The 27,500-nt window shown below is 41.4% G+C and overlaps 1 protein-coding gene across 5 annotated transcripts in view; it reads left to right on the plus strand.

Moving 5' to 3' along the window:
• arhgef10 (Rho guanine nucleotide exchange factor (GEF) 10) overlaps nucleotides 1–27,500 on the plus strand; it is an 82,029-nt gene that overhangs the window by 5,009 nt on the left and 49,520 nt on the right. For 2 of the 5 annotated variants that reach the window (XM_046855329.1, XM_046855331.1), the window contains exons 2-9: nucleotides 8,752–8,856; nucleotides 13,827–14,102; nucleotides 15,616–15,867; nucleotides 17,606–17,642; nucleotides 19,845–19,933; nucleotides 20,349–20,405; nucleotides 24,078–24,268; nucleotides 25,306–25,422. In XM_046855329.1, coding sequence (XP_046711285.1) covers nucleotides 8,808–8,856; nucleotides 13,827–14,102; nucleotides 15,616–15,867; nucleotides 17,606–17,642; nucleotides 19,845–19,933; nucleotides 20,349–20,405; nucleotides 24,078–24,268; nucleotides 25,306–25,422 — 1,068 coding nt within the window. In that variant the 5' untranslated portion in view covers nucleotides 8,752–8,807. Of the gene's footprint in view, nucleotides 1–7,714; nucleotides 7,734–8,751; nucleotides 8,857–13,826; nucleotides 14,103–15,615; nucleotides 15,868–17,605; nucleotides 17,643–19,844; nucleotides 19,934–20,348; nucleotides 20,406–24,077; nucleotides 24,269–25,305; nucleotides 25,423–27,500 lie in introns of those variants that run through there. The other 3 variants (XM_046855330.1, XM_046855332.1, XM_046855334.1) reach the window with 3 other exon arrangements.

Consider the following 27,500-nt stretch of genomic DNA (forward strand, 5'->3'; position numbering starts at 1 on the left):
GATGTTGACTGAAGATTAGAAAATACAGAAGCTTAGCACGTGTGCAGTGTTGGGAGAGAGACGGGGAGGAAAAAAGTCTTTAACAAAGAAAGAAAGAAAGACAATAAGAGAGACATTGAGACAGAGAGAGAGAGAGAGAGAGAGAGAGAGAGAGAGAGAGAAGGAGATTAGTATGCATGAGCTCACCATCTTTTCTAAAGCGCTTTGTCATCGTATTTACTCCCTCTGAGCTCGTATTGACTCTGGGGTCATGGCACAGACAGTACAGTACTGCAGAGAGACAGGAAACACAATCAGAAGAGACGTGGGCAGGAAAACGTGGGCACGGAGACGTGGGCAGGGAGACAGGAGAGACAGCTTAATAGACCTGTTAAGACAGTGAATACAAAGACACTGGAAATATGAGAGATAGGAAATGAGCTGTAGTCAGAGACAGACTTAAGTAGAGAGACAGGAGACGGGTTTAGTGGCGAGACATTAAGTGGGTTGTAGAGAGAGAGACATTAGCTGAAAGAGCGAAAGAGAGGAGTGAGAGCTTCAGCAGAGACAGTAAGAGAGAGAGAGAGAGAGAGACAGAAGACAGTTCACTAAAGACATAAATAGATGGAAAGAGACAAGAGAGAGCACTTATTTAGAGATGGGAATAGAAAGAGAGAGGATACAGCTTCCACAGAGACATGAGAAGACAGCTTTATCAGAGAAAGACAGAAAAACAGGAGACAGTTCCATCAGAGACATAAAGAGAGAGAGGAGACCCCTTCATCAGTAAAAAGGAGAGACAGCTTAGGCAAAGATGGGAAAAATTTTATCAGAGAGGTTTTATCAGAGAGGGAAGGAGAGGGGAGAGAGAAAAAAGAGAGAGAAAAGATTGTTAGCAGACAGAGAGACAGGTTTAAAAGAGTGAGAGAGAAAGAGACACTAAACTTTCTTTCGTCTTCTCCCATTAGGGGGCGCCACAGCAGATCATCCGCATGTTTTGATTTGGCACATGTTTTTACGCTGGATGCCCTTCCTAACGCAACCCTCCCCATTTATCCGGGCTTGGGACCGGCACTAAGGCTTGTGCAAATCTAATGGCTGGGGTTGGTTCTGATATCCCATAATTCTGTTCATTGAAGGCATGTGGGAAAAGGTGTGTGGAGGTGCTTGGAGGTGTTTGGAGCTGTGTGGAGCTGTGTGGAGGTGTTTGGAGCTGTATGGAGATGTGTGAAGGTGATTGGAGCTGTGTGGAGGTGTTTGGACGTGATTGGAGCTGTGTGACGGTGTTTGGAACTGTGTGGAGGTGATTGGAGATATGTGAAGCTGTGTGGAGGTGTTTGGAGGTATGTGGAGCTGTATAGAGGTGTTTAGAGCTGTGTGGAGGAGTTTGGAGCTGTGTGGAGGTGTTTGGAGCTGTGTGGAAATGTGGAAATGTTTGGAGGTGTGTGCAGATGTGTGGAGGTGATTGGGGCTGTGTGGAGGTGTTTGGAGCTGTGTGGAGATGTGTGGAGGTGATTGGAGATGTGTGAAGCTGTGTGGAGATGTGGAGGTGATTGGGGCTGTGTGGAGATGTGGAGGTGATTGGAGCTGTGTGGAGATGTTTGAGGCGTGTGGAGATGTCTGGTGGTGTTTGGAGGTATGTGGAGGTATTTAGAGATGTGTATGGAGGTGTGTGAAGCTGTGTGGAGGTGATTGGGGCTGTGTGGAGGTGTTTGGAGGTGTGTGGAGGTGGTTGGAGGTATGTGGAGGTGGTTGGAGAACTGTGGCGGTGTTTGGAGGTGTGGGGGGTATGTGGAGGTGTGTTGAGGTGATTGGAGATGTGTATGGAGGTGTGTGAAGGTGGCAGGAAAAGCTGGTGTGTGTCGCTGAACTGTTCATTGTTTTGAACATCGCTTCAAAACAAATCATCAGCTGTAGCACTGATCCATAAATAAGTGTTTCTCTCTCTCTGCTCTCTCGTTCTTCTTCAGGAACTTGCTCTAACACGCCATGCAGCTCTGTCATCAGTGTCTTTCCTTTTACTGTGTGTGTGTGTGTGTGTGTGTGTGTGTGTGTGTGTGTGTGCCTCCTCCCTGTCTCTAAGGATCTGTGAAACCGAAGACAAAACAGCTTGGTCTGAGGAACATCTAAAGCATGTAGAAGCAGTGGGCCGTGTGTGATACACATTTCGGCTGGAGAGTTGGTGTGAAAAACAGGAAGTGAAGTGGATGGAACAGGAAATGAATCCTGGGGATAATAAATATAATATACAGTGGAACCCGGTTATGTCGATGTCCTAGGGGGTCGCCAAAAAGTATCGAGGTAACCGATGATTGAGATAAACGAAAATCTAAATGGCGGCAATATATTAACGTGCTTGAAATTTCTTTATGTACATGATGTGCGTTATTAAATGAGAATGTGCATGCACGTGTTTTTGGAGGTTTTTTACACAACAGCGTTGCCGCGATTTGTTTGATGAAGGCATGCTATAAAAATACATACAGTACATGTTTATCTGTCAGGAATCCACCTGCCACGCCCCCTTCAGCGTGTCAGGTGCTTTCTCGGCCGCTTTCTCTGAAGCTCCGCTTCAATCGCGCACATATGGTGCTCGTTTATCATCATCACCAGCTCCTATTTAAACTTCCACACTCTCACCGTCCGTTATTGTTGGTATATGTTGGTTCACGGCGGTCGTTGTTACCGCGCATGCGTATCCCGGTACGTGTCTTCCCACCGGCACTCTCTCAACGGCCACGCTTTTCTTTCCAAAGCGCACCGCGGATTCCCCCCGATCCTGCCGGTGGTTATTCTATGATTTTGCTGCTCATCCCACGCCCGCCGCCAAGCGCGGCCGCCTCCCGCTCATCGCATAACATTTAACAACAAAAGGCATATGTGCACTAACTAACAGCAGAGATTCCCCAGTATACAATACAACACCTGTAGTATCTGTAAGGTTTGATTTTTCCGCCACTTCCGCAAGTTCTTCTGCGGCTGCACCGAGATAACCGATGTTAAATGGCAAATGTTTCCCCCCTTGTGCTCGAGATATTAGGGTTCGGCGACATAAAAGAATCGACATAACCGATAAAAAATGCTTAGAAAAAGCGAGAATTTGGCGGTTCCACTTTAAAAACGTCGACTTAATAGGGTTGTCGAGGTAACCGAGGGCGAGATAACCGGGTTCCACTGTAATATTGTGTTTGTGTGTGTGTGTGTGTGTGTGTGTGTGTGTGTGTGTGTGTGTGTGTGTGTGTGAGAGAGAGAGAGAGAGAAATAACCGAACATTCCATGTTGGTTTGGGTATCTATCTATCTATCTATCTATCTATCTATCTATCTATCTGTCTGTCTGTCTGTCTGTCTGTCTGTCTGTCTGTCTATCCGTCTGTCTGTCTGTCTGTCTGTTTTCTATGATATAGATATTTAAATATTTATATTTGCCACAGTGGGATGAAACGAGTCTCCAGTGTCAGAAATAAAGCTTTTATACAATCAGGTGTTTATTACGTAAAGAGAACACAGAGAACAGAGGGTTTATAGCTGCTGTAGTGCGGCTGGTCCGTAACTCTAAATGGATAAAAAAGAAACAAAAAGAAATAAAATGTTCTTTTTGTTGAATAAAAAGAATGGTAAGAGTTTGTTTGAATCCTGATCATGAACTGGTAAAGTTGTTGGAGTGTGAGACACTGTGCTAAGAATAGCACACACACACACACACACACACACACACACACACACACACTTGTGTAAATGTTTGAGGGGTTCTCCTCACATTTACTCTTGCTGCACTTCAGTCTTTCATCATCAGGCTTCAGAGAGCTTGTAGACTAAACATGCAGCTGGTTCTTTCTTTCTTTCTTTTTCTTTCTTTCTTTTTCTTTCTTTCTTTCTTTCTTTCTTTCTTTCTTTCTTTCTTTCTTTCTTTTGATTTTTCTCCTCCTCCCATTTCAGTTTCTTACCTTCTCCTTTTAGTTTTTTTTGGACCCTTCCCAGACTCCAGTGGTCTGCATTATACAGGCAAGTGAGCAGAAATACATAAAACAGCCATAACATTAAAGCCACCTGCTGGATATCGTAAGGTTCCTCCCTGAGTCATCAAGGCCTGGACTCCACAAGACTCCACCTCAGAAGGTGTGTTGTCCTGTAAGATGCAAGGTGGAACTATCAGTTTCTACTGATGAGATCTGGAGGATTTGGAGGCTAAGTCAAGAAACTTGAAACTTGAAACCTCAAAGAGTGCACTGCAGTGTGGAAGTGCAGTTCTACTACTTTCCAGAGACTGAAATGGAGCAGGTGAGGGTTAGGCACTTTGAACCTTCAAGGTCAGAGACTTTAACCACTGAGATACTATTTCTCCCAACATATTTCAGCAATGTTAGGAAGCTAAGATCAGATGATCCAGCTCAGCTATGATACAGTGCCCCTAGCGCACAAAGGACTTGGCAAACCTGGGGCTTGAACCACTGACCTTCTGATCAGTAACAAAGAGCCTTAACCACTGAGCTGCCACTTAAATAAGAACATGGCCATTAGAGAACACGGTCACCATGAAGGATTATCTGGAGCAATGTTTAGGAAAGTGGTACCTCCTCAAGTAACTTCCACATGAACACCAGAAACCAGAGTTTCCTAGCAGAGCCTCACCAAAGCATCACCCTGACTCCACCAACTGGTCTCCTTCCCATAGCGCATACCGGGTGCTATTTCTTCCCAAAGTAAGCAGCACACACACATACCTGGCCATCTACATGACATCATGCCATCTTCTTCTTCTGCTTTGTGGTCCAGTTCTGAAGCTGATGTGATGCTTGCCCATTTTTCCGGCTTCCAACACGTCAAGAAGAGCGAGTAATAAGTGAGGGGTTACAGCTGTGCTCAATGAAGAATTCAGGGGCAGACAAAGAGCCCCTCAGTGGTGAAAAAATAAACTGCACCAACAAGCAGTAGGTGGAACATATGGACACCTGGAGGGTATTTTGTTGACTTATAACCCCCATAAAGGCCAATTCATCTTATTTCTCCACATGTAGGAGCTTTTATTTTATTTATTGCGCAGAAAGGTATTTTTCCTGAATGCCTATATGGAACCTCATCTTATTTCCCTGCATGTAAGGGAATCTATAGGGCACTGTCCCTCATTTTCATGCATGTATAAGAACCTATAGTGTACTTCATCTTATTTTCTTGCCTATAGGGATCCTGTAGGGCACTGCATCTCTTTTTCTTGTATGTATGGAAACATATAGACCACTGTGTCTCATAGTCTTGCATATAGGGGAGCCTTTAGGGCACTGTGCATCATTTGCATGCATATAGGGAAACTTATAGGGCACTGTGGCACTTTTTTAATATAGAGACATTTGTAGAACACTGCATCTCACTTTTTTGTATTAAGGTGAACCTATAGGGCACTGTGTCTCTTTTTCTTGCATATAGGAGAGCCTATAGGACACCATGTCTCAGTTTTTTTTGCATATAGGCAATATGCACCCTATAATAGGGTGTTCTGTCACATTTTCATAGAAAATAGGAGAACCTTTAGGGCACTTTGTCAAAGATTTCTGCGTATAGGTAAACCTGTAGTGCACTGCATTTCTTTATTGCATGTATTGGAACCTTTAGGGCACTGTGTCTAATATTTCTGTATATAGGTGAACCTGTAGTGCATTGCATTTCTTTATTGCATGTATTGGAACCTTTAGGGCACTGTGTCTAATATTTCTGTATATAGGTAAACCTGTAGTGCACTGCATTTCTTTATTGCATGTATTGGAACCTTTAGGGCACTGTGTCTAATATTTCTGTATATAGGTAAACCTGTAGTGCACTGCATTTCTTTATTGCATGTATTGGAACCTTTAGGGCACTGTGTCTAATATTTCTGTATATAGGTGAACCTGTAGTGCACTGCATGCTTTTATTGCATGTATTGGAACCTTTAGGGCACGGTGTCTAATATTTCTGCATATAGGTGAACCTGTAGGGCACCCCATGTATTTATTGCATATATGGGAACCTATAGGGCACATTGTCTCACATTTTCTCGCATGTATGGGAACCTATAGGGTAATATCACTTTTATTGCTTGTATAAGGACCTTTAGTGCATTGCACCTCTTTTTTTGCATGTATTTTTCTGCAATTATGGGAGCCTATGGGGCACTGTCATGGTTTTTCTACATGTATGGGCACCATTAGAGCTTTGTATCTAAATTGGGGGCACTTAATCATATTTTATATACTACAGGGTCGCCCTAGAGGGCACTCTCATCAGATTTTATATCTCGACTTTTCTTTTTTACATCATATTCACCAGGGCACCTTGCCATAAACCTCGGACAGAAACAGATGGAGAGGGAAGATGCCAGAAGAACCGATCATGACATGACGCAATGAACAGAAACACAATTCTCACCATTTTCGTATTGTTTTTCACGTTTTTGTGTGTGTATAGTATTTTAGAAATCTGTGTACTGCTGGTTACGTCTATGATATTTTTTTATGTCCATCAGTTACACAAAGGTTTTTGTTGCCCCATTTTTGTCCCAGAGCCATCACAAGACAAATCTGAGTTTTGTTCTATGTGTGTAATTAATGTATTACAGTCTCAGCTTGTGTGTGTGTGTGTGTGTGTGTGTGTGTGTGTGTGTGTGTGTATGCTGCATGTACTAGGAGTGTATTGACTCGTGAGGATTGTGGGGACGAATGTGACGCTGTCGCTGCTCCTATTGACCCCGTGACCTTGTGTTGTGGAGACTCTACAACAAGGAGGCTTCTGTTCTACAGAATGACATCATAGTTCCTCTCACCTACTACTGTGTATATGAGAGAGAGAGTGAGAGAGAGGGAGCCTTTCTGTCTGGCTGAATGTGTGGCTGAAAAGTGGTGATGGGCATAACTAGTGTAGAGCATTATTCTCTCTTTCTCTCTCTCTTTCCCTCACTCTCTTTCTTTCTCTCTCTTCCCCTCTCTCTCGCTTCCTCTCATCGATATACAGTACAACCCAAAAGTCCTTCACCAAACAATGAGCCTCATTTATCACTCTTTTAGTACACTTATGGGTAAAACGAAGCAAGAATTTCCTCTCGGTTTACAAAATGTTCACCGATTTTCTTCATGCTTTCAATATCAGAAACGCAGATCACATTGAATCATGAAGATTTCTGTTTTACAGCATGTTTTACGTTTAGCCACGCCCACTAAACTCTAGAACAGGAAATGGGGACTAAACTGTAAAAGGATTCATTTCTTGTAGCAGACAATCCAGTAATGCGGCTCAGCCACCGCAGCCCCCACCTCTAGATTTACATATGGGGTGCCATTACTTTTGTTCCAATGAAATAACTAGTCTGGTGACAAAAGTTTGTGAAAACCTCAGATTGGTGTGTGCTTCTTTTTTAAACCTCTAATCCCACATTCACTCTTATTTTAATCTCCACTCTTCTGGTAAGATGTTCCACCAGATTTCGTGGAGATTTGTAGAGATTCATTCGGCCACAAGGGTGTTAGTAAACTCAGGTACTGATGTAGGTGAGAAGGTGAGAAGGTTCCTGGGGTGCAGTCAGCGCTCATGTTCGTCAGGTTCAATAGTGTTGGAGCTCTATATCAGGAAGATCTTCCACTCCAACCCATGGAAAGCAGATCATGGAGCTGCTTTCTGCACTTTGTTGCATCCATATATGGAACCCTGGTTAATATCACTGCTCTCACCCGTATGTGTCGCACTATTTCATGTGGGAATGACAGCTGTGTAGGTCTGCTACACCAGGTTTGTGCAGGACATGCTTGAACTTGATGTGGACATACACATGTTGTATGATTTGAATTCACTGATGTAAAAGACGTCGACAGGAAATCATATTACTGCATACAACACGTGATTGTAGACTTTTGCACTTAGGAGCTGTGTATTGGGGAGGTGGAGGGTTCATGGGTAAGGCATTGGACTGTAGATGTGAAGGTCATGAGTTCAAATCCCTGCCACTCCTGGGCCCCTGAGCATGGCCCTTAACCCAATAGCTGCTTAGTTTTATCCATTACATACAGTAAATGTAAGTCGCTCTGGATAAGGACGTCTGCCAGATGCCATGAATGTAAAAAATTATAAATCAATCAATCAATCAATCAAATAAAATAAAGCAAATGTTTGAAGATAAATGATCAAAGGTACGATTAAAAACAACGCTTAGTCAAACAATTCATATTAAGAGGTTTTTAATAAATAAATAAATAAATAAATAAATAAATAAATAAATAAAACACTCATTTTTTCCCCGTTTTTTTTTCTAGATGTTTTTTCACTAGATTTAAGCAGCACGACATCCTCTGGATGCGGATCCACAGTTTGGTGATGATGTAAATAAATACTTAAATTAAAAAAAAAAATAAAAATAAAAATCGTCACAATTTGAAAACGTGCCGTTTTATACTGATTTTTCGAACGATTTAGGGGGAAAAAAAAAAGATGGCGCTGATCCAGTACTCGGGATCAGTATCGGATTGATATGTCAACAAAATATTGAGACAGTGGATTGAACATGAGGGAAGGTATCAGGTACCAGATCCGACAACAAACCACAAAGACTAAATCTGGATTTGGAAAAGAAATAAAAGTTTGGACTCGAGAACGTTTCTGTTTAAAGAGATTGGATATATTTTATTATGTTTATACTAACTACTAATGAGTTTAACAGTGATGTGATTCAGTTAAATGTGTGTGTGTGTGTGTGTGTGTGTGTGTGTGTGTGTGTAGTGGTTTCATCTGAAATCTGTTTTCTGTCTTCAAGGTGTGTGTGTGAAACGCTGAGGATCCAATCGAGTGTGTGTGAAGAAATAATCCAGCATGGAGCAGGACGACTTTCCTCCTCCTCCTCCTCCTCCTCCTCCTGATGGTGAGAACCAGAGCCAATACAATTTAACATTTCCAGACTGGAAATTTCCACTTACAGTTTGACTTTATAGTTCCTCTTTATAGTTCCTTTCACCTTGTAGTTCATTTTTCCTTTTAATTCTACTTTTCCATTCTACAGTTCCTTTTTATCTTACAGTTTATTTCTAGAGTTCCTCTCTACCATGGGGTTCCTTTGGAAAGTTTCATTTTACAGTTCCTTCCTATCCTACAGTTCCTTTTTACAGTTCCTTCTTATCCTACAGTTCCTTTTTACAGTTCCTTCTTATCCTACAGTTCCTTTTTACAGTTCCTTCCTATCCTACAGTTCCTTTTTACAGTTCCTTCTTATCCTACAGTTCCTTTTTACAGTGCCTTCCCATCCTACAGTTCCTTTTTACAGTTCCTTCTTATCCTACAGTTCCTTTCACCCTGTAGTTCCTTTTTCTGGTTCCTTTTAATTCTACTTCTCCATTCTACAGTTCCATTTTACATAACAGTTTCTTCTACAGTTCCTTTTTATTCTACAGTTCATTTCTAGAGTTTCTCTCTACCATAGGGTTCCTTTTAAAAGTTCCATTTTACAGTTCCTTCTTATCCTACAGTTTCTTTCTACTGTTTCTTTCTACTCCAGAGTTACTTTCTACAGTTCCTTTTTATTCCTAGACTTTCTATTTCCTTTTTTAAGTTTCTTCACTAGAGTTCCTTGTTACATTTATTTTACCCTACAGTTTCTTTCTACTGTTCCTCTTAACCCTACAGTTCCTTTTTACAGTTTTTTTTCCTCTAGTTCCTTTCTACCCTACAGTTCCTACAAGTTTATTTCATTTGTCAGTACTCTAAAAACACACACACACACACACACACACACATACACACACACACACACACACACACACACACACACACACACACACACACACACACACCAACTGGAGATCTGACTCTGAATATTCATTCGAGGAAATTTCCAGCTTCGATACACATCACACGCTTTACTCCTTCTTTCCTACACAAATCAGGACGTGGCGTCTGAAACTTCACCTCTGCACTCGTTTCCACACCTGGAGGATTCTGTGGTTCCACTGTTTCTCTGTTAGTGTGTGTGTGTGTGTGTGTGTGTGTGTGTGTTGTGTGTGTTCAGTGTATTAACAAATGGATAAAAACTTTGTTATTACAGTCATGGTTGCAGAACACACACAAACATGCTCTGACACACACACACACACACACACACACACACACACACACACACACACAGACACAGATTTGGGTATAGTGTTATAATAATTCAAAGAATTTGTTTTATTCTTGCCTGACGATCATTCCTAACTTCTCCCTTTTGACCTCTGACCCCTCCGGCAGTCCTCAGGCTATATCAGGGTGTGTTGTGTGTTCCGTCTCGCTGCTTTTATATGGTGTTTATTGCTCCTGAACTCCTCCAGCGTGTCCTGTAATCATCCAAACACCAACACGATGGAAAATCTGGGTCAGAGGTCACGGGAAGCTTCAGGAACACCATCATTGGCTGATGTGGAAACTTTGGATTACTTCAGCTGCAGCTTGTGCTTTTGTTACCTTTTTTGACCTACACATTACAGCCAAAAGTGTGTTTTATTCAGCCAAATGTGCTTCCTCATAGAGGTGGAAAGTGACGGATTATTTTATTTACGATTTGAAGTTTTGTTCTTAACTGCATTTTACATTGTATTTGTTACTGAGTGGAAAAATAAATCACTACAAATAATGCAAAGGAATAATAATAAAAAAAAAAAAACGTATCCCGGAAAAGAAATGACGTGGAATCAAAAGTTGTTTGATGCGTGCTGAATCAGCGATTTCTCTCATTAGCATAAATGACATTATAACAGGGGATTGTTGTTGTTGTTGTAAAAGTAAAGAACTCGCGTTAGACCCAAGTCATGGACTTTTTACAACTTTTTACTTTCACTCGAGTAGATTTTTAGACTTGTAACTTGCATCTTAAGTAGAATTTCTTTGCATTTTACTCAAGAATATTTTATTACTCGTTCAAAGTTTTAAAGTTTCAACTTGTACATTATTATTATCATCATAATTATAAGAAAGTTTGTCAATTCTTAGACATGCCTCTTTATTCTCATCACCCCGCCCCTTTTTTTGGCTGAATGATCTCAGACAAATCTCTACAAAATCTAGTGGAACATCTTCCCAGAAGATATTTTCCCAGACGTCTAAATGTGGATCATCATATGGTCAGGTGTCCGCAAACTTTTGGCATTAAAGTGTGTCATAATTAAAAAAGATTATTGAAAATAATAATAAACGATGACACCTGAAATTAATTCTACGTATAAAAAGTGAAGAACGAATCATCAGACAAGTAAAGATGAAAAGTCTTTGGAGAATTCCTTCTCCCTCTTTTCCGTCTCTGTCGTTCCTTCACTGTCATGCTCTCACTCCGTCTTTCAGCAGAAGAAGAACATCGGTGTTTCCCAGGTGCTGTAGCTACGTGTTCGTGCGCGTCCCTGTAACACTTCTGAACATAGCCAGCATTTCTTCTTTAAAAGTGTTACATTCGCAAACCCTCGTTTCCGTAACGTTCTCACATCCTGGTTAGTGTGAACGCTGGATTGTGATTGGCTGGAAGGAGTTCAGGTGTGAATTTAGAGCGTCGAACACACAAGAAGTTTGCGTTTCTCAGGTGAATCAGAGTTCTAAATGAATGTGCTGCTTATAAACACCTGGAACCGTCGTATCATGTGATCGTAGATGTTTCCTACTGACCTTCTTGAGCTCCATGGAGGAGTTTTGCTGGTGGTTGAATTTGTTAGTGGTTGAATTTATATGGTGAATACGGTGATTTGGAGAACAAGATGGAGAAGAAAAACAGCACTAGGAGTTACTCCAACAGTTCATTATCAGTCTAGACGTGATGCAGACACGTTTAATTCACTTACACACAGATTCTCGTTTTCTCATTAAATTAATGTAATCCGATGGCACTACTTTATCTCTGGATGTGATTTGGACCAGCCGTAACATTGTCTGTCTGTCCGTCCGTCCGTCCGTCCGTCCGTCTGTCTGTTAGTCTATCCATACATCCACCATCCATCTATCCATCCATCCATCTATCGCTCTGTCTGTCTGTCTGTCTGTCTGTCTGTCTGTCTGTCTATCTGCCTGCCTATCTATCTATCTATCTATCTATCTATCTATCTATCTATCTATCTATCTATCTATCTATCTATCTACCCTCGTTTCCGTCTTTCTGTTAGTCTATCCATGCATCCATCTATCCATCCATCCATCTATCTATCTCTCTGTCTGTCTGTCTGTCCGTCCGTCTGCCATCTCAAACTGACTCAGAAGTCCTTCTGTGCTTCCAAACTTCTTCCAAACTTCTAATTCCTCCAAACCTCTGATGCTGCCTGTTCTGAATGGCTGTAGCCCGGGATTCCCCTTTAGCACATGAACTGTGAGGGAAAGCCTATCCCTGTTCCTGGTACAAATCCATTTCCTGTTAGGACGGTTCTGTTTCCTGTCTTCACACGCCTCAACCAATGTTTCCCTCAAGAAATTCCATAAAAACAGCCATATAAACCATCATTACCTTCCTGCTGTGTCCTTCATCCATCACACATTTCACTTCCTGAGTTATTCCTGCTGTACCATAGTGCTGCTCAGCTCTGGAATCTGATTGGTAGCTCAGTGGTTGAGGCTTCGAAGTTAAATCCTAATTGGACTTTGAATCCGAAGTTCACCAGTTTAAATCCTAGCTACACCAAGCTAGTGCTTCTGGGCCCCTAGGTAAGGCCCTTAACCTAATATCCGAATGAGATGACTGCAAGTAGCTCTGGATAAGGGCATAGGCCAACTGCCGTAAATGTAGATTTAAAGATTGTGAGGTCAAATCCCAGCCATAACAAGCTGCCCATTTTTGGGCCCCTGGGCAAGGCCCTTAACCCCATAGCTGCTTAGTTGTATGAATTAGATAAATGTAAGTTAATCTGCATAAGGGCATCTGCCAAATAGCTTTTAGCAAATTCTAAGCAGTTCTAGTTAATGGGGTTCTTTTGCTCCAGAACTCTATCCAGACCCCACATACTGTTTAGCTCCTCCAGGAACTTGGATCCACCCTGAAAATTATAGACTTTCCAGGCCATTCCATGCTTCCTGGAGGAAAATCCAGACCTCCTCAAAACACTGGTGTGGGTTTAAACTGGTTTTTATTTGGAGGAGGCGGCGAGTTGTAACCACAGCTTCTCTCCTAGTGTTTCTAGAAGTAGATCTGCAGATTCTTTGCTGCACTGTGGGGAGAAATTTCACTTGAACTCTTCTTCTGAGACACATGAGAACTTCTGAGAACTGTAGAAGCTAGCAAGCACTTAGGAAGTGTTCTCATATGGCTAACTTATATGGACAAAATTCTGTGGACACCTGATGAGATAATGAGGTGCTTCTTGAAGATCCTATTTTACATTGAGTCCCCATTTGCTTTAATAATCTCCACTCTTCTGGGAAGATGTTCCACTGGATTGTGTAGAGATTCGTGTGAGATTCATCCACAAGGGCATTAGTAAAGTCAGGTAATGATGGAGGTGAGCTGAGGAGGCCTGGGGTGCGGTCAGTGTTCACATTCATCATGTTCAATAGGGTTTAGAGCTCTATATCAGGAAGATCTTCCACTCCAAACCATGTAAAGCATATCTTCATGACGTTGGCATTATGCACTAATGCTGGAACAGGTTTGGGTCTCGTAGTTTAAGCGAAGGGAATATTTCATGGTACCACATTTGTAGATGTCCTGTACAAGTGTGTGCCTCCAAGTTTGTGCTAACAATTTAGAGAAGAAACACATATGGGTGTCCAAATACTTTTGGGTTATATTTTAATGTCTTTCTGGTGAAAACATTGCAGTATCATCTTATGACCTTGAACCAATTTCGACTTCTTTTGACATTCGTCCCCCTCTGTCTTGTTGTTTGGTGCTAGACGAGGAAGAAGAAGGTGAGCGTTTCGAGTTTGATGACGAAGCCCCCGAGGCCGAGCATCCTACTTCCTTCCCTCCTGCTCCCCATTATGCCTCTTCATGCTGCCCAGTTCTGGAGAACGCCGAGGCCGACCTCCCACCTCCTCCACCGCAGATCTGCTCTTCTGCTCCACACGTTGCCTTTCCTCCACCTCCTGAAGAGGATCAGAGCCAGGACTGGGCGGATAAGGAGCTTCCTCCACCTCCAGACAGCGCGGATTTACAAGGTAGTAGGAATGGTGAGATTTGATGCATCGATTTAAAAAAGTGTGTATCGGATATACGTTGTATCGCGACGCATTGTTTTGAACATATTTGCTTCATCAAAAAAACCCAAATTTTTATATATAATTACTAGTAGACGCGGTACTTTTATTATTTAGAAAGTGACCAAAAATTTGTGAACAATTTTTGATATGTAGGTTGATTTTTCTCGAGCACGTTTGTTCGAGTTTGTGCACGTATCACAACACTATGGAGACGGAGGCGTGTCCTGAGAGTCACACAGAATACAGATTAACATGGCAGAGGTAGATCTGTAACTTCCTGCACACACAACAGGAAAAGAACGTCTGGTTTTATTTAATCTTTTTTTTTTTGTGCCACTACAAAAGCCTGTTTTTGAAAGCGACATGCGTTTAGAAGTAGGGTTGCAAAATTCCGGGAATGTATTTATTTATTTATTTTCAAGACTGGAAACTTTCCATGGGAATTAACAGCAATAAACTGGGAATTTACAAAATTGCATGTTGTCTATAACAGGGAACTTGAAAGTGGTTGGGAAAAAATATTTTGCAGAATCATTTTGGTTAAAACAACCAGATTTTATGTGATTTCAGTTGAATTTCTACCTGCACATTTATCAATCACATGCGCACAACACACTTACAGCTGAGGCCACGCCCCCTACATGCGCTGTGCATTTCCTGCATTACATATAACACATCATTTCTTAAATCCTGTACATAAAATAATGTAAAAACAATTTCCATCTTGGTGTATGATATGATAGTGTATGATAGTTTATTGGAATTTCCCCAAATTTTGAATTAATTACAATTCCCATAAATTCCCGTAAATTCCTGGTAACTTTCCAAGTTGGAATATTTCCAAAATTCCCCAGAGGATGTTCTTATTGAAAGTTTCTGGAAATTTTCTGCCATTTTGCAACCCTAATTAGAAGTCAGAAGGCACTTAAGTAAATTGATGATACCACACTGTGTTGCCAAAAGTTTGCGGACACCTGGTCATAAGTATGAGGTTTTTCAGTGTTGAAATCCACATTTAGTCCCAATTTGTACTTTCCACATCTCCACTCTTCTAGGAAGATTTTCCACTAGATTTTGTGGACATTTGTGTTCATCAGCCATAAGAGTGTTAGTAAAATCAGGTACTGAGGTATTGAGATCAGAGCTCAAGATCTTCCTCTCCAAACCATGTAAAGCAGATCTTCATGGTTTTCCAAGTTCATATGAAAGAAACATTTTATTATACCGCATGCTGTACAATTGTTTGCCTCCAGCTTTGTGGTAACAGTTTGTAGAAGAACCACATACGACAGGAAAGGTCAGGTGTCCCATTACTTATGACAGTATAGTGTATCATATTGAATTTGCACAGTCAGTAGCTGCTTCAGATCTTCTTTAATGTATCGTATCCTTGGAAACGCACCGAGTTGCGGGTTGGATTGTGGCTTTACTGCTTCTTTTGCTGCACAGTGTCCTTGATTTGATCTGTATCTCTGACCAATAGGAAATCCCGGATCACAACCCAAAGTCAACCCGTACTCAGTGATCGACATTTCCCCGGAAAGCCCGCCTCTGTTTTCTTCCCCAGCCAATGGGAATGAAGATGATGGCCAGGAAGTACCCAGTAGCCCCGTTGTGCCCTCTGGATACTCGGTGCCCGTGCCCTGCGGCTACGCCACGCCCTCCAACGTCCCCATCATTACCCCCACCTACACCACACCCGTCATCATCAGGCACTTCTCAGTGGACGAAGAAGGTAAATATGTCCTCTTCATTTCAGATCATTTTAGCAGAAGAGAATAAATAATGGCACCCTTTTGAAAAAAATTCTTGTTCTGCTCATAGGTACCTTCTTGTCAATACAACATTCAGATGGAAACTTGCTTCACTTTCTCTCTCGCTTTATATATATATATATATATATATATATATATATATTTATTTTATTTTTTTATAATTTTATTTTTTTTGCTTTATTCAGCAGAACTCCTCCTGTGATCTGGGTTTCCTGTTTTCTTCAACAGTGTTGCCGCAGCTCTTTTTCTAACAACCTTGTTCTTCATTCAAGCTTTTAATACCAGCTTTTCTTGTTATTACATCTAATCGTTCTGTGTATGTAGCGTACGTTTCAAACGATAGGCCAAAACTATTGGGACACCGGACTTTACCGCCCATGTGTCGTCGTTCTCCAATCTGTTCCCACAAAGTTGAAGGCACATTGACTTGGCCTTCGGATGCATGGAATTTTCCCTTCACTTGAACTAGGAGACCCAAACCTGTTCCAACATGACACAAAGTGCACAAATAAATTCCTTCTGCACCCCAGGCCTCGTCACTTTACTAACAACCTTTGTGGCTGAATTACTCCCCACAAAATTTATTGAAACATCTTCCCAGAAGAGTGGAGGGATTGATAAGAAATTGGGAATAAATGTGGAATGCGAAGCTCAAGAAGCACATACCGTACTTATGACCAGGTGTCCGCAACTTTTGGCAACATAGTTGACTCAGACTCAGTACAAAGGCACAGAGACCACACCTCCTTCACTGAGACTGACGAAAACAGAGACCACTGAGTCTGATGGGAGGCCACTCCCCCTTCACTGAGACAGACACAGAAATGTCTCATTCCCTGAGACGGACACACAGAGACAACATCTGATTTCCTGAGACAGACACAGAAACGTCTCATTCCCTGAGACAGATACACAGAAATGTCTCATTTCCTGAGACAGACGCACAGAAACGTCTGATTTTCTGAGACAGACGCACAGAACCGTCTCATTCCCTGAGACAGACGCACAGAAATGTCTCATTTCCTGAGACAGACGCACAGAAAAGTCTCATTTCCTGAGACAGACGCACAGAAATGTCTTATTCCTTAAGACAGACGCACAGAAACGTCTCATTTCCTGAGACAGACACACAGAGAAATTTTCATTTTGTGCGATGGGAAGTCACGTGTCGTTTTCCTGATAAGTGCAGAGACCACGGCCTTTCGAGCTTCGTGGTTTGATGCACAGGATTTCGTTTGGATGTTTTTCTTCCGTCTAAAAATGTCTGGTGTGGTTTGGGATGCAACTTTTATAACTTCCTCTGGAATGTTTGGAATACGGACACTTGGTTCACTCCACAGTGGATAACAGGAAGAAGCTGGTGATGTTTAGGCATCCTGCAGCCATACATGGAGTGTGAACTAGATAAACAGACATGTGGGATATTTGTCATGTGATCGTCACGTGGCTAATATCCACCATTGGTCCAGAAACTCTTGTATGGGTTTGCCAATCTAACTTAACGCATATGCAATGCTGCCCCCTGGTGGTGAAAATATCTTACAGCCGTCAACTGTTCATTCAGCTTCTGTTAATTTCTATTAACATTGTTAATATGAATATTAGGGATTGACAAGGATAAAATATGTTAATTGTTATTTTAAAAAATAAATAAATATTTGCATATTTTATATAATGTTCTCATTTTTGTCTCTGCAGTGACCATCATGGGGGCAGGGCATACTCTTAGTGATGGGTAAGTTTGAGTTTGTGTTCTTATAAGATTCATTGTAGACACAAATACACAATCACATTATGTTAGAAAGACATTTGTGGCTGTTTTAATTGTTAGTTTACATCTAAAAATTTGAAATTTCTTATGATTTTTTTAACTTTTTATTTGACCTTTTTTTTAATTTCATTTAATTTTTGTAAATGGAGGAAAAGTGTTTCTTGGGTTCCATGCTAATCATTAGTGCTGATTGAAGCGCATGGTTGAATTCTGCGCTCTCATTGGTTGAAAAGTGTAGTGAAGTTTCTTGACCAGCAGCTAATATTTTGCAATTGTTCTGATATGTTATCGTTTCTATAGCAACAGCTCATTTACTGGGACACGTATGGAGGTTATAATTTATATAACCGTATAATACGTTTTAGGGCTGAAATGATTCCTTTGAGTATGTCCATTTACCAACACACGGAGAATTGTGTTTCCCCACGGACCATCATTACTGATGCACCACTCTGTAAACTCTAGAGCACTCTGAACAGGTAACACAGAAGTTGCTACAGAATGCAAAATGGAGAAACGGGGAGAAAACAGTGAGGGGCGAAGAGAAGATTCAGGCCAAAGAAAACGACAGAAAGTTTGGAATCATTTTAAACTAAAACAAAGAAAACACTGCGTTCAACCTTTTTAAAGTCATTTGAAATTGATTTGTATTTATGATTTTTTATTTATATATTTGTATTTGCATTGTGATGTAATATGGCAATTAAATGCATTTAATGTGTTCAGTTTTCACATATATTCTTTTATGCAAAAATGAAACAAATGATTTGTTCATTATAAGAGATCGGTTTTATTTTCTCTCTCTCTTTAATATTGCTCTTTAATAAAGAAAAGGTACTTTTTAATCGATTACTCGACTAATCGATGAAATAATCGTTAAAATACTCAATTACAAAAATAATCAATAGCTGCAGCCCTTATCAGGTTAAACAAACCTTTTCTGTAAAGACATTATATAATGTTTGTGTGAAGGAGTCTCCGGTGTCAGAGGTAAAGCAGTGCAGTGATTTATGGAGAGGAGAAATTGGTGAGTTTATAGCTGCTATAACGTACCTAAGAACAGGAACGAATTTGCGACTCGAGCAAGTCGATGTCCAGAACTTTCTCTCATAGAGCAAATATTATATGCTGCAGGTTTCAAGATGGCCGCCTCACCATGTAAACTAAAGCCCTCGCTGTAACGGGCACAGGGTTTTACAGAGTTTCCATCAGAGAGAGGGAGTGAAGGAGAGATATATACTGTGTAAATATGTATTTAGAGAGAGATGGACAGAGAGAGAGAGAGAGAGAGAGAGAGAGAGAGAGAGAGAGAGAATAAGGAATAGAGATAGACAGACTATAATATAGATAAAGAGGGTGATAGAAAGAGAGACAGACAGACAGACATAAAGACAGACAGATGATAATAGAGACAGACAGACAAATGGGGGTATAAAGAGTAACAGAGAGACAGACAGAGAGGATAGAGAGGGAGACAGCAGACAGAGTGAGAGAGAGAGACAGACAGACAGAGGGACAAAGACAAACAGACAGACAGACAGACAAAGGGGACAGAGAGAGAGACAGACAGACAGACAAAGGGGACAGAGAGAGAGAGAGAGAGAGAGAGAGAGAGAGAGAGAGAGATAAAGAGGTTGATGGAGACAGACAGACAGACAGACAGACAGACAGACAGACAGGGATGGAGAGAGAGAGAAAGAGAGAGAGAGAGAGAAAGATGGACAGGGTATAGAGAGAGATAGAGGCAGACAGAAAAATGGGGATAGAGGAGAGACAGACCGGGAGAGGGATTAAGAGAGACGGGAGATAGAGAGAGGCAGGCAGACAGACAGAGAGACAGACAGACAAAGGAGGATAGAGAGAGACAGACAGAGGGGATAGAGACAGACAGACAGACAGACAGACAGACAGGGATAGAGAAAAACAGACAGACAGACAGATAGAGGAGGATAGAGAGACAGACAAAGGGGACAGAGAGAGAGACAGACAAAGGTAGATTGAGAGGGAGAAAGACAGAGGGGGATAGAGACAGACAGACAGACAGACAGACAGACAGACAGATAGACAGGAATAGAGAAAGACAGACAGACAGGCTGTGTTTGAGTGTAGAGTTGAGAATCCCTCAGTGTGTCATGAGTAATAATCAAACCTGGGTCTCATCTACAGGGTCTTCACAGAAGAATATCCAGCCATAAGGGAGGAAGACGCTCTGGCTAAGTGGGCTGCGGACCCTGCTAACACGGCCTGGATGGAGAGTGAGAGCTTGTTTATTCTTTCAGCCTGAAATGGGGAAACATCTCATTTCATGGTTTTGTGCCTCATTTTATCAAGCAGTTCCTTTTTAAAGCTCGGAATAGTAACACTTGGAGAAACCTGAGAGGTTTTTAGCTGTTTTTTTTGTTTGCTGGTCCTGAATGGTGAAACATAAACAGTAGATCGTGCAGTAGATTCCCAGAGCCAGAAGATTTCCTTCCTCTTCTGCAAAGGAAGTTGTCATCCGACAGGACTTTCCTTCAAAGCAGCCGCATCCGCTCAAGTCTGACTGCTTACACACACACACACCCATACACACCCACACACACACACACACACACACACACACACACACACACACACAGTACAGATATGAGGATTTAAACAAATGCGTGTGTTTTTGCGTTTACATTCCAGATCCAGATGAAGTTATTTATGACGACGTTCCAAGAGAGAATTCAGGATCCACTACAGGTCAGAGTGTGTTTGTGTTCCTGCGTTATTACAAACCCCCACCCCCCACCCCGTCTCTCTCTTTCTTGAGTCTATCAGTCTTTTCTCTCTTACTTCTGCATTTCGCTACACTGCTCCCTGGTTTCTGCTTATCTGGCGTTTTTTTTTTTTTTTTTTACACGTCTAGAGTCGGAATAAATTCACTTCACCGCTGGTCCAAAAGACTCTTAAAGCAGTCAGTAACAGTAAAGGCGTGATCACCCGAACTCAGAAAGAACTGAACTGTAAACTGATGAACTATTCAATTCAATTCAATTCAATTCATTTTTATTTCTATTGCGCTTTTAACAATGAACATTGTCTCAAAGCAGCTTTACACAGATAATGTGGTGCTTAAAAGTGAAGATGTTCTTTATAAGTAAGTTTGTCCTTAATGAACTAGCCGGTGGCAACTGTGGTGAAGGAAAAACTCCCCGAGATGGCATAAGGAAGAAACCTTGAGAGGAACCAGACTCAAAAGGGAACCCATCCTCATCTGGGTTGCACCGAATGCCAATTTGAAGCAGATATACAATGTTGTGGGGTACAGTGATGATGATCAGAAGCAAACTGTATTCCTGAGTCAGTGTAGGAGACTGTTGACATTAGCTACAGTCCAATCCATCCTCAAAGCTCCTGTTCTTACTCCGGAATTTCATGGAACCACCCAAGGTGTTGATGAGAAACCGTCCCAAGCTGCACAGAGTGGCCTCCAGTCGAAGAGAACACTATCCAGAGGCAGGCCTGGACGAAGTGGGAAGATCCACGGAGGGGAGAGGGGCAGGAACAGTGGTCACTGGAACCTCAGGAGCAAGTTTAACTTGACCGAGAGAGAAAGAGAGAGAGAGAGAGAGAGAGAGAGAGAGAGGTGACAGGAAGAGAAGGATATGGATTATTATGTGTCCTTATTGTTGTATGAAAGTTAATGTCACTGTGCAGTTTGGACTCCGGCAGGACTCGCTATAGCAGCATAACTAAAAGGGAGAACCAGAAGGTAACACAGACATGAGGGATCTCTGGGATAAGAGACGACCCACCACACCACCATCAACAAACCTGAGTGAACGTGTGAATGTGAGGGGACGACAGCATACAAATATCCCAGTTCACCAAACACTCTATATCCATGTTCTCTCCAGATCTGAGCCTTTACCCAAGAAAAAAATCTACTGATAAAAGGCTTGACTGAATAAATATGTTTTCAACCTCGACTTGAACACTGAGACTGTGTCTGAGTCCCGAACACTGGTTGGAAGGCTGTTCCATAACTGTGGGGTTTATAAGAGAAAGATCTGCCCCTGCTGTAGTCTTCATTATTTGAGGAACCAACAAATAGCCTGCACCTTTTGATCTAAGTAGGCGTGGAGGATCATACTGGTACAGAAGTTCACTCAGATACTGCGGTGCGAGACCGTTAAGTGCTTTATACGTCAGTAGTAGTATTTTATAATCAATGCGAGATTTAATTGGGAGCAGTGTAGATGATTAAAACAGGAGTGATGTGTTCATATTTCCTAGATCTAGTGAGGACTCTTGCTGCTGCATTCTGAACTAACTGAAGCTTATTTATGCACTTACTCACACACCCAGACAGTAAAGCGTTACAGTAGTCTAATCTAGAAGTAACAAAAGCATGAACTAGTTTTTCTGCATCCTGTAACGACATCATATTTCTAATTTTAGCAATATTTCTAAGGTGAAAGAAGGCGATCCTGGTGATATTATTCACGTGAGCCTCAAAGGAAAGACTCAGGTCAATAATCACACCAAGGTCTTTGACTGCTGTACACACTGAGACAGAAACACCATCCAGAGATGCTACGGAATCGGAAAGTTTACTTCTAGCTGCATGTGGGTCTAGTAAAAGTACTTCCGTCTTATCTGAGTTGAGCAGAAGAAAGTTATCAAGCATCCACTGTCTAATTACACACTGTCTAATTACATTAGTCCTTTACACACTTCTCAACATTGTTAAGCTGATCTCTCTCATCTGGCTTTCTGAAATATACAACTGTGTATCATCAGCATAGCAATGGAAGCGTTTATGAATAATTTCACCAAGAGGCAGCATATAGAAAGAGAAAAGCAGAGGGCCTAAGACAGATCCTTGAGGAACACCAAACTTTACCTCAGAGAGTGTGGAGAACTCACCATTTACATCAACAAACTGATAGCGATCAGTCAAATAAAAATACTGAAGCAAAGCTACTAACTTTAATCTGCTAGAACATAAACTCAAAGCGCTGCAGATTAAACGAGGCTACACGAATCTACCAAACCAATCAAACACAAGCAGACTCTTAAACCCAGTGCTAAAATATTCAACTCTTAAACTCATACACTACTGAACTGTGCAGTTTGAAGCACTGGTGGTTTAGAGTTGAGACTCTGGTTGACTGACAAGAAGGTCTGGGGTTCAAGCCCCATCACCGCCAAGCTGATACCATTGGGCACTTGAGTCTGTCTGCCCCTAAAAAGCTGAGACACGTAAAGAATCGCATTTGGCTGTGCTTAATGTATATAAGACAAATAAAAGATGATTCTTTCAAACTTATAAAGTACTAAATTGTCCAAACCTTCCAATTGAGACTCATAAGTACTGAACGGTCCAAATTATCAAATTTAAACTTGAATACAGAACTCTTTGATCTGTTCAATTTAAACTGTAACTGAATTTAAATTCAAACTGAACATTAAAACTCATAAAGTACTGAAACGTCGAATTCAGACTCATAAATACTGAACTGTCTGAACTGTACAATTTAAACTCTAAAGTACTGTCTAGAATAATAAAAATGTCTAGACCATGGGTTGAATCACAAATAAAAAAAAAATTTAAATATACATAGGTAAAATCTTTAAAGATAAAAATATAAAAATTTTACATTTATTATAATTATGAAAATTATGTTTATGTAAAGGTATAATTTTTCACCTGATAATCAAAGGAAAATATATGAAACTGCAAATCAATTAAAATAAAAGACAACTTTATAACAACTTAATAAATTGGGATTTTAATTGCAAAATATATGTTTGGTATGATGCATAAATCTTTTTGAAAGATTTAAAAATATATGAAACTATACAGACGATTCATGTTCAACAACAACACAGTTCTGATTGTCTAAACATAATATAAATAGCGAAATATTATTGGTTTTTGTTCATATCAGTAGCCATGTGTCAGAGGGGGCCATGTGTCAGAGGGGCCATGTTTCAGAGAGGGCCCTGCCCCGTGTCTCTATTGCCTAAGGGGTCTTTGACCTGAAAAATGTTGAAGACCCAAAGACTGTCCACACTGTACAATTAAAACTCATAAAGTACTGAAAGTACTGAACTGCCCTAACTGTGCTCAAACTCAAAAGTACTAAACAGTGTCTGTGTGTGTGTGTGTGTGTGTGTGTGTGTGTGTGTGTGTGTGTGTGTGTGTGTGTGTGTGTGTGTGTGTGAGAGTGAGTATGTGTGGGTGTGTGTGAGTGAGTGTGTGTGTGTGTGTGTGTGTGTGTGTGTTTATTATGCCCTGACAGTGTGAAATATTCTAATAACGATATTCTAATACTCTTCATATTCACTTTCATTTCCTCAGAAACTGCACTAAAGAGTGTTACGCGTATGCTAAGTGTGTGTGTGTGTGTGTGTGTGTGTAAGCAGACGTGGATGAGATGATCTATGATGACGTGGAACTGGGTGAGGAGGGAGGCAGCAGCTCCGTGGAAAACGGATGGAGCTCCAGCGAGTTCGAGAGCTACGACGAGGAGAGCGATGGAGAGAGTGGGCATGGAGAGAACGGCCTCCTCCCTAACGCCTTCATCCGCCGACACACACCCGGCACCAAAACACATGTAAACACACACACACACACACACACACACACACACACACACACACACACACATCTCAAACAGTCTGTGATCACCAAAATCCATTATTTATGGTAATGTACACATTTGCTTAAAAAATCCTACTGATTTTGAAACTGTTCAGTCATTGTTTCTGTAAATCTACAGCATCTATTATTTATATATAGAGGGAGAAAGAGAGAGTGAGGGAAAGAGAGAGAGAAGGAGAGAGGAAGAGAGGGAGAGAAAGTGTACGATGGAGAAAGAGAGAGCAAGAGTGAGGGAGGGGGTGACAAAAAATTTGTGAGAGATAGACAGAGGATAGGGAGAGAGAGAGAGAGAGAGAGAGAGAGAGGGCAAGGAAAGGGGGGAATAGACAGACAGGAATAGAGAGACAGAAATTGCAAGACCAACAGACAGAGAAAGAGGAAGGGAGGGAGGGAGGGAGGGAGAGATTGAGGCATGATGAGAGAGAGAGACAGCAATGACTAGTGAGAGATGGACAGACAGACAGAGAGAGAGAGAGAGAGAGACAGACAGACAGACAGACAGACAGACAGAAAGAGACAGACAGACAGACAGACAGACGGAAAATCTGTATGATTTCCCCTTTATGGTAACAGACCGTAAAATCGTCTCTTTCGCTGTGTTGAAATAAAACACTGAAATTTATCCTTTTGGCATTTTTTTTAATATACAGTCGTAAATGCGTTGTTGCTAGGCAACTAGGAAACATTGAGTACAAGCTAAGGGTTTAAAGGTTAGCATTCGAGCATGTAGACGAAAATAACGGAAAGTCTTTGTTCTAACTTAAAATATATATCGGTGTTGCCGTGTCTATGGCACAGAACGTTGCAGCAGCGTTGTAGGAGCGTTAGTACATGTTACTTTTCTGAACATTAAGGAAAATGTGACCTGCAGAGAGAGAAACTGAAAGGAATATTAATATATTTTCCTCATATTAATATTCTGACAGAAAGTGGATTGTGTGTGCGTGTGCATGTAAAAGTAATGCCTCGAATGTGCTGCTCTCTACTCAGCTCTCTCAAGATCTGACACGCTTGAAAGAGCACTATGAGCGAAAGGTGAAAGATCTCATGGCGAATGCGGTTGGCACGGTCGAGCTGCAGCAGCTCAGACACAAACATGAGCAGAAGGTAAAAAAACAAAAAAAAAATAGTCTGTACATCCATCCATCCATCCATCCATCCATCCTTTTCCTCATCCTGTCTAACATCCTGCAGGTGGTAGTGGATCTATCTTGTCTCATGTCTCTCATCTATCTCACATCCATCTGTCGCCTGTGCTAGCATGCTAGCGTTGGTGTCTCTATAGCTACGTTTCCATCCAAATGTTTTGCAGAATTTACTAGTTGAGTTTCCTTTTCTTTGATTCTTTATCAGGATCTTGCATTTTTTTTAATTGGATCTAACAAATCTTGTAAAGACTTCATCAGCCTGCATAGAAGGCTTCACTAGCTTATCAAGAACGAGAGCTTTACTAGCTCACCCAGAATGCTAGCTTCACTAGCCTACCCAGAACGCTAGCTTCACTAGCTCACCCAGAATGCTAGCTTCACTAGCCTACCCAGAACGCTAGCTTCACTAGCTCACCCAGAATGCTAGCTTCACTAGCCTACCCAGAACACTAGCTGCACTAGCTCACCCAGAATGTTAGCTACACTAGCTCACCCAGAACGCTAGCTTTACTAGCTCACCCAGAATGTTAGCTACACTAGCTCACCCAGAACGCTAGCTTTACTAGCTCACCCAAAAGGTTAGCTTCACTAGCTCACCAGAACGCTAGCTTCACTAGCTCACCCAGAACACTAGCTACACTAGCTCACCCAGAACGCTAGCTTTACTAGTTTACCCAAAAGGCTAGCTTCACTAGCTTACCCAAAAGGCTAGCTTTACTAGCTCACCCAGAACGCTAGCTTCACTAGCTCACCCAAAAGGCTAGCTTTACTAGCTCACCCAAAAGGCTAGCTTCACTAGCTCACCCAAAAGGCTAGCTTCACTAGCTCTCCCAGCTTCATCAAATTTGTTGGTGTCCTGGTTCTTCAGGCAGGATTGTGGGTTCTCTAATGAATCCTTATATAAAACAATATTTATTTACTTAAAATCATTATTTAATTTGTGTTCAAGGGGATTTTATAGGGAAAAAGTTAAAAACAGGTGGATGGAAACTTTACGTGTGTGTGTGTGTGTGTGTGTGTGTGTGTGTGTGTGTGTGTGCTCTTTGTTGGTGCTTCTAATTCATGTTTTGCATCTCTTAAATGTGTCATTGAGCTGCAAGCACGTGTTCTGTTGTGTTCTGTTGTGTTGTGTTGTGCTATGTTGTGTTGTGTTGTGTTGTGTTGTGTTGTGTTTGATTGCTCCAGCACTTTCCAAATCCATTTCGTAACTCTAGTGTCTGTGTGTAGCAGCCGGGAGTCAATCTGTAGGAGTCAGGGTTGTAGTTAGGGTTTGGGTAGACAGAGTGTAAAGTTGGAAATTGGGGTGTTGGGAATGAAGGTGTTTGTCATTTGGGGTGTGGCAGTTGGGATTTGGGGTTAAAAGTTGGTAGTTTGTTTGCAAAAGTTGGTAGTTGTGAGTTGTAGTGTAGAAGTTAGGCGCTGGGGTGTAGAAGTTGGTAGTTGCAAGTTGTGTAGAAGTTGGTAGTTAGGGTGTTGAAGTTGTTAGTTGGAGCGTAGAAGTTAGTAATTGGTAGTTGTGGCATAGAAGTTGGTAATTTGTAGTTCGGGCATAGAAATTAGTAGTTGGGGTATATAAGTTGGTAGTTGATGCATAGAAATTGGTAGTTGTGGTGTAGGAGTTGATAGTTAGGGTGTGGAAGTTTGTAATTAGTAGTTGGGGTGAAGAAGTTGGTAGTTTGAATATGGGAGTTGGTAATTGGTAGATGGGGTGTAGAGGTTGGTAGTTCAATTTCAAGTTTATTTCTTTACTGCTTTTCACAATGGACATTATCTGAAAGCAGCTTTACAGAATTTAAGAATGAAATTGATGATGTGTATTTTTCCCTGATGATAAAATCTGGGGCGACTGTGGGAAGGAAAAACTCCCTTAGATGTTTTGATATCAAGAATGTGATTATAGTCTTTAAACAATACAGAACACTGGAGAGTGAGAACTAACATGAGCACTGGAGTGTGTGATTATAAGTAAAGTTCTTTCTACAGTCTTGTACAGTCATCTTATTTTGTAAAACCAGGAGCTACTGAGCAACTCATAAA

Source organism: Silurus meridionalis, chromosome 8 (genome assembly GCF_014805685.1).
Source record: "Silurus meridionalis isolate SWU-2019-XX chromosome 8, ASM1480568v1, whole genome shotgun sequence".
Lineage (NCBI taxonomy): Eukaryota > Metazoa > Chordata > Actinopteri > Siluriformes > Siluridae > Silurus > Silurus meridionalis.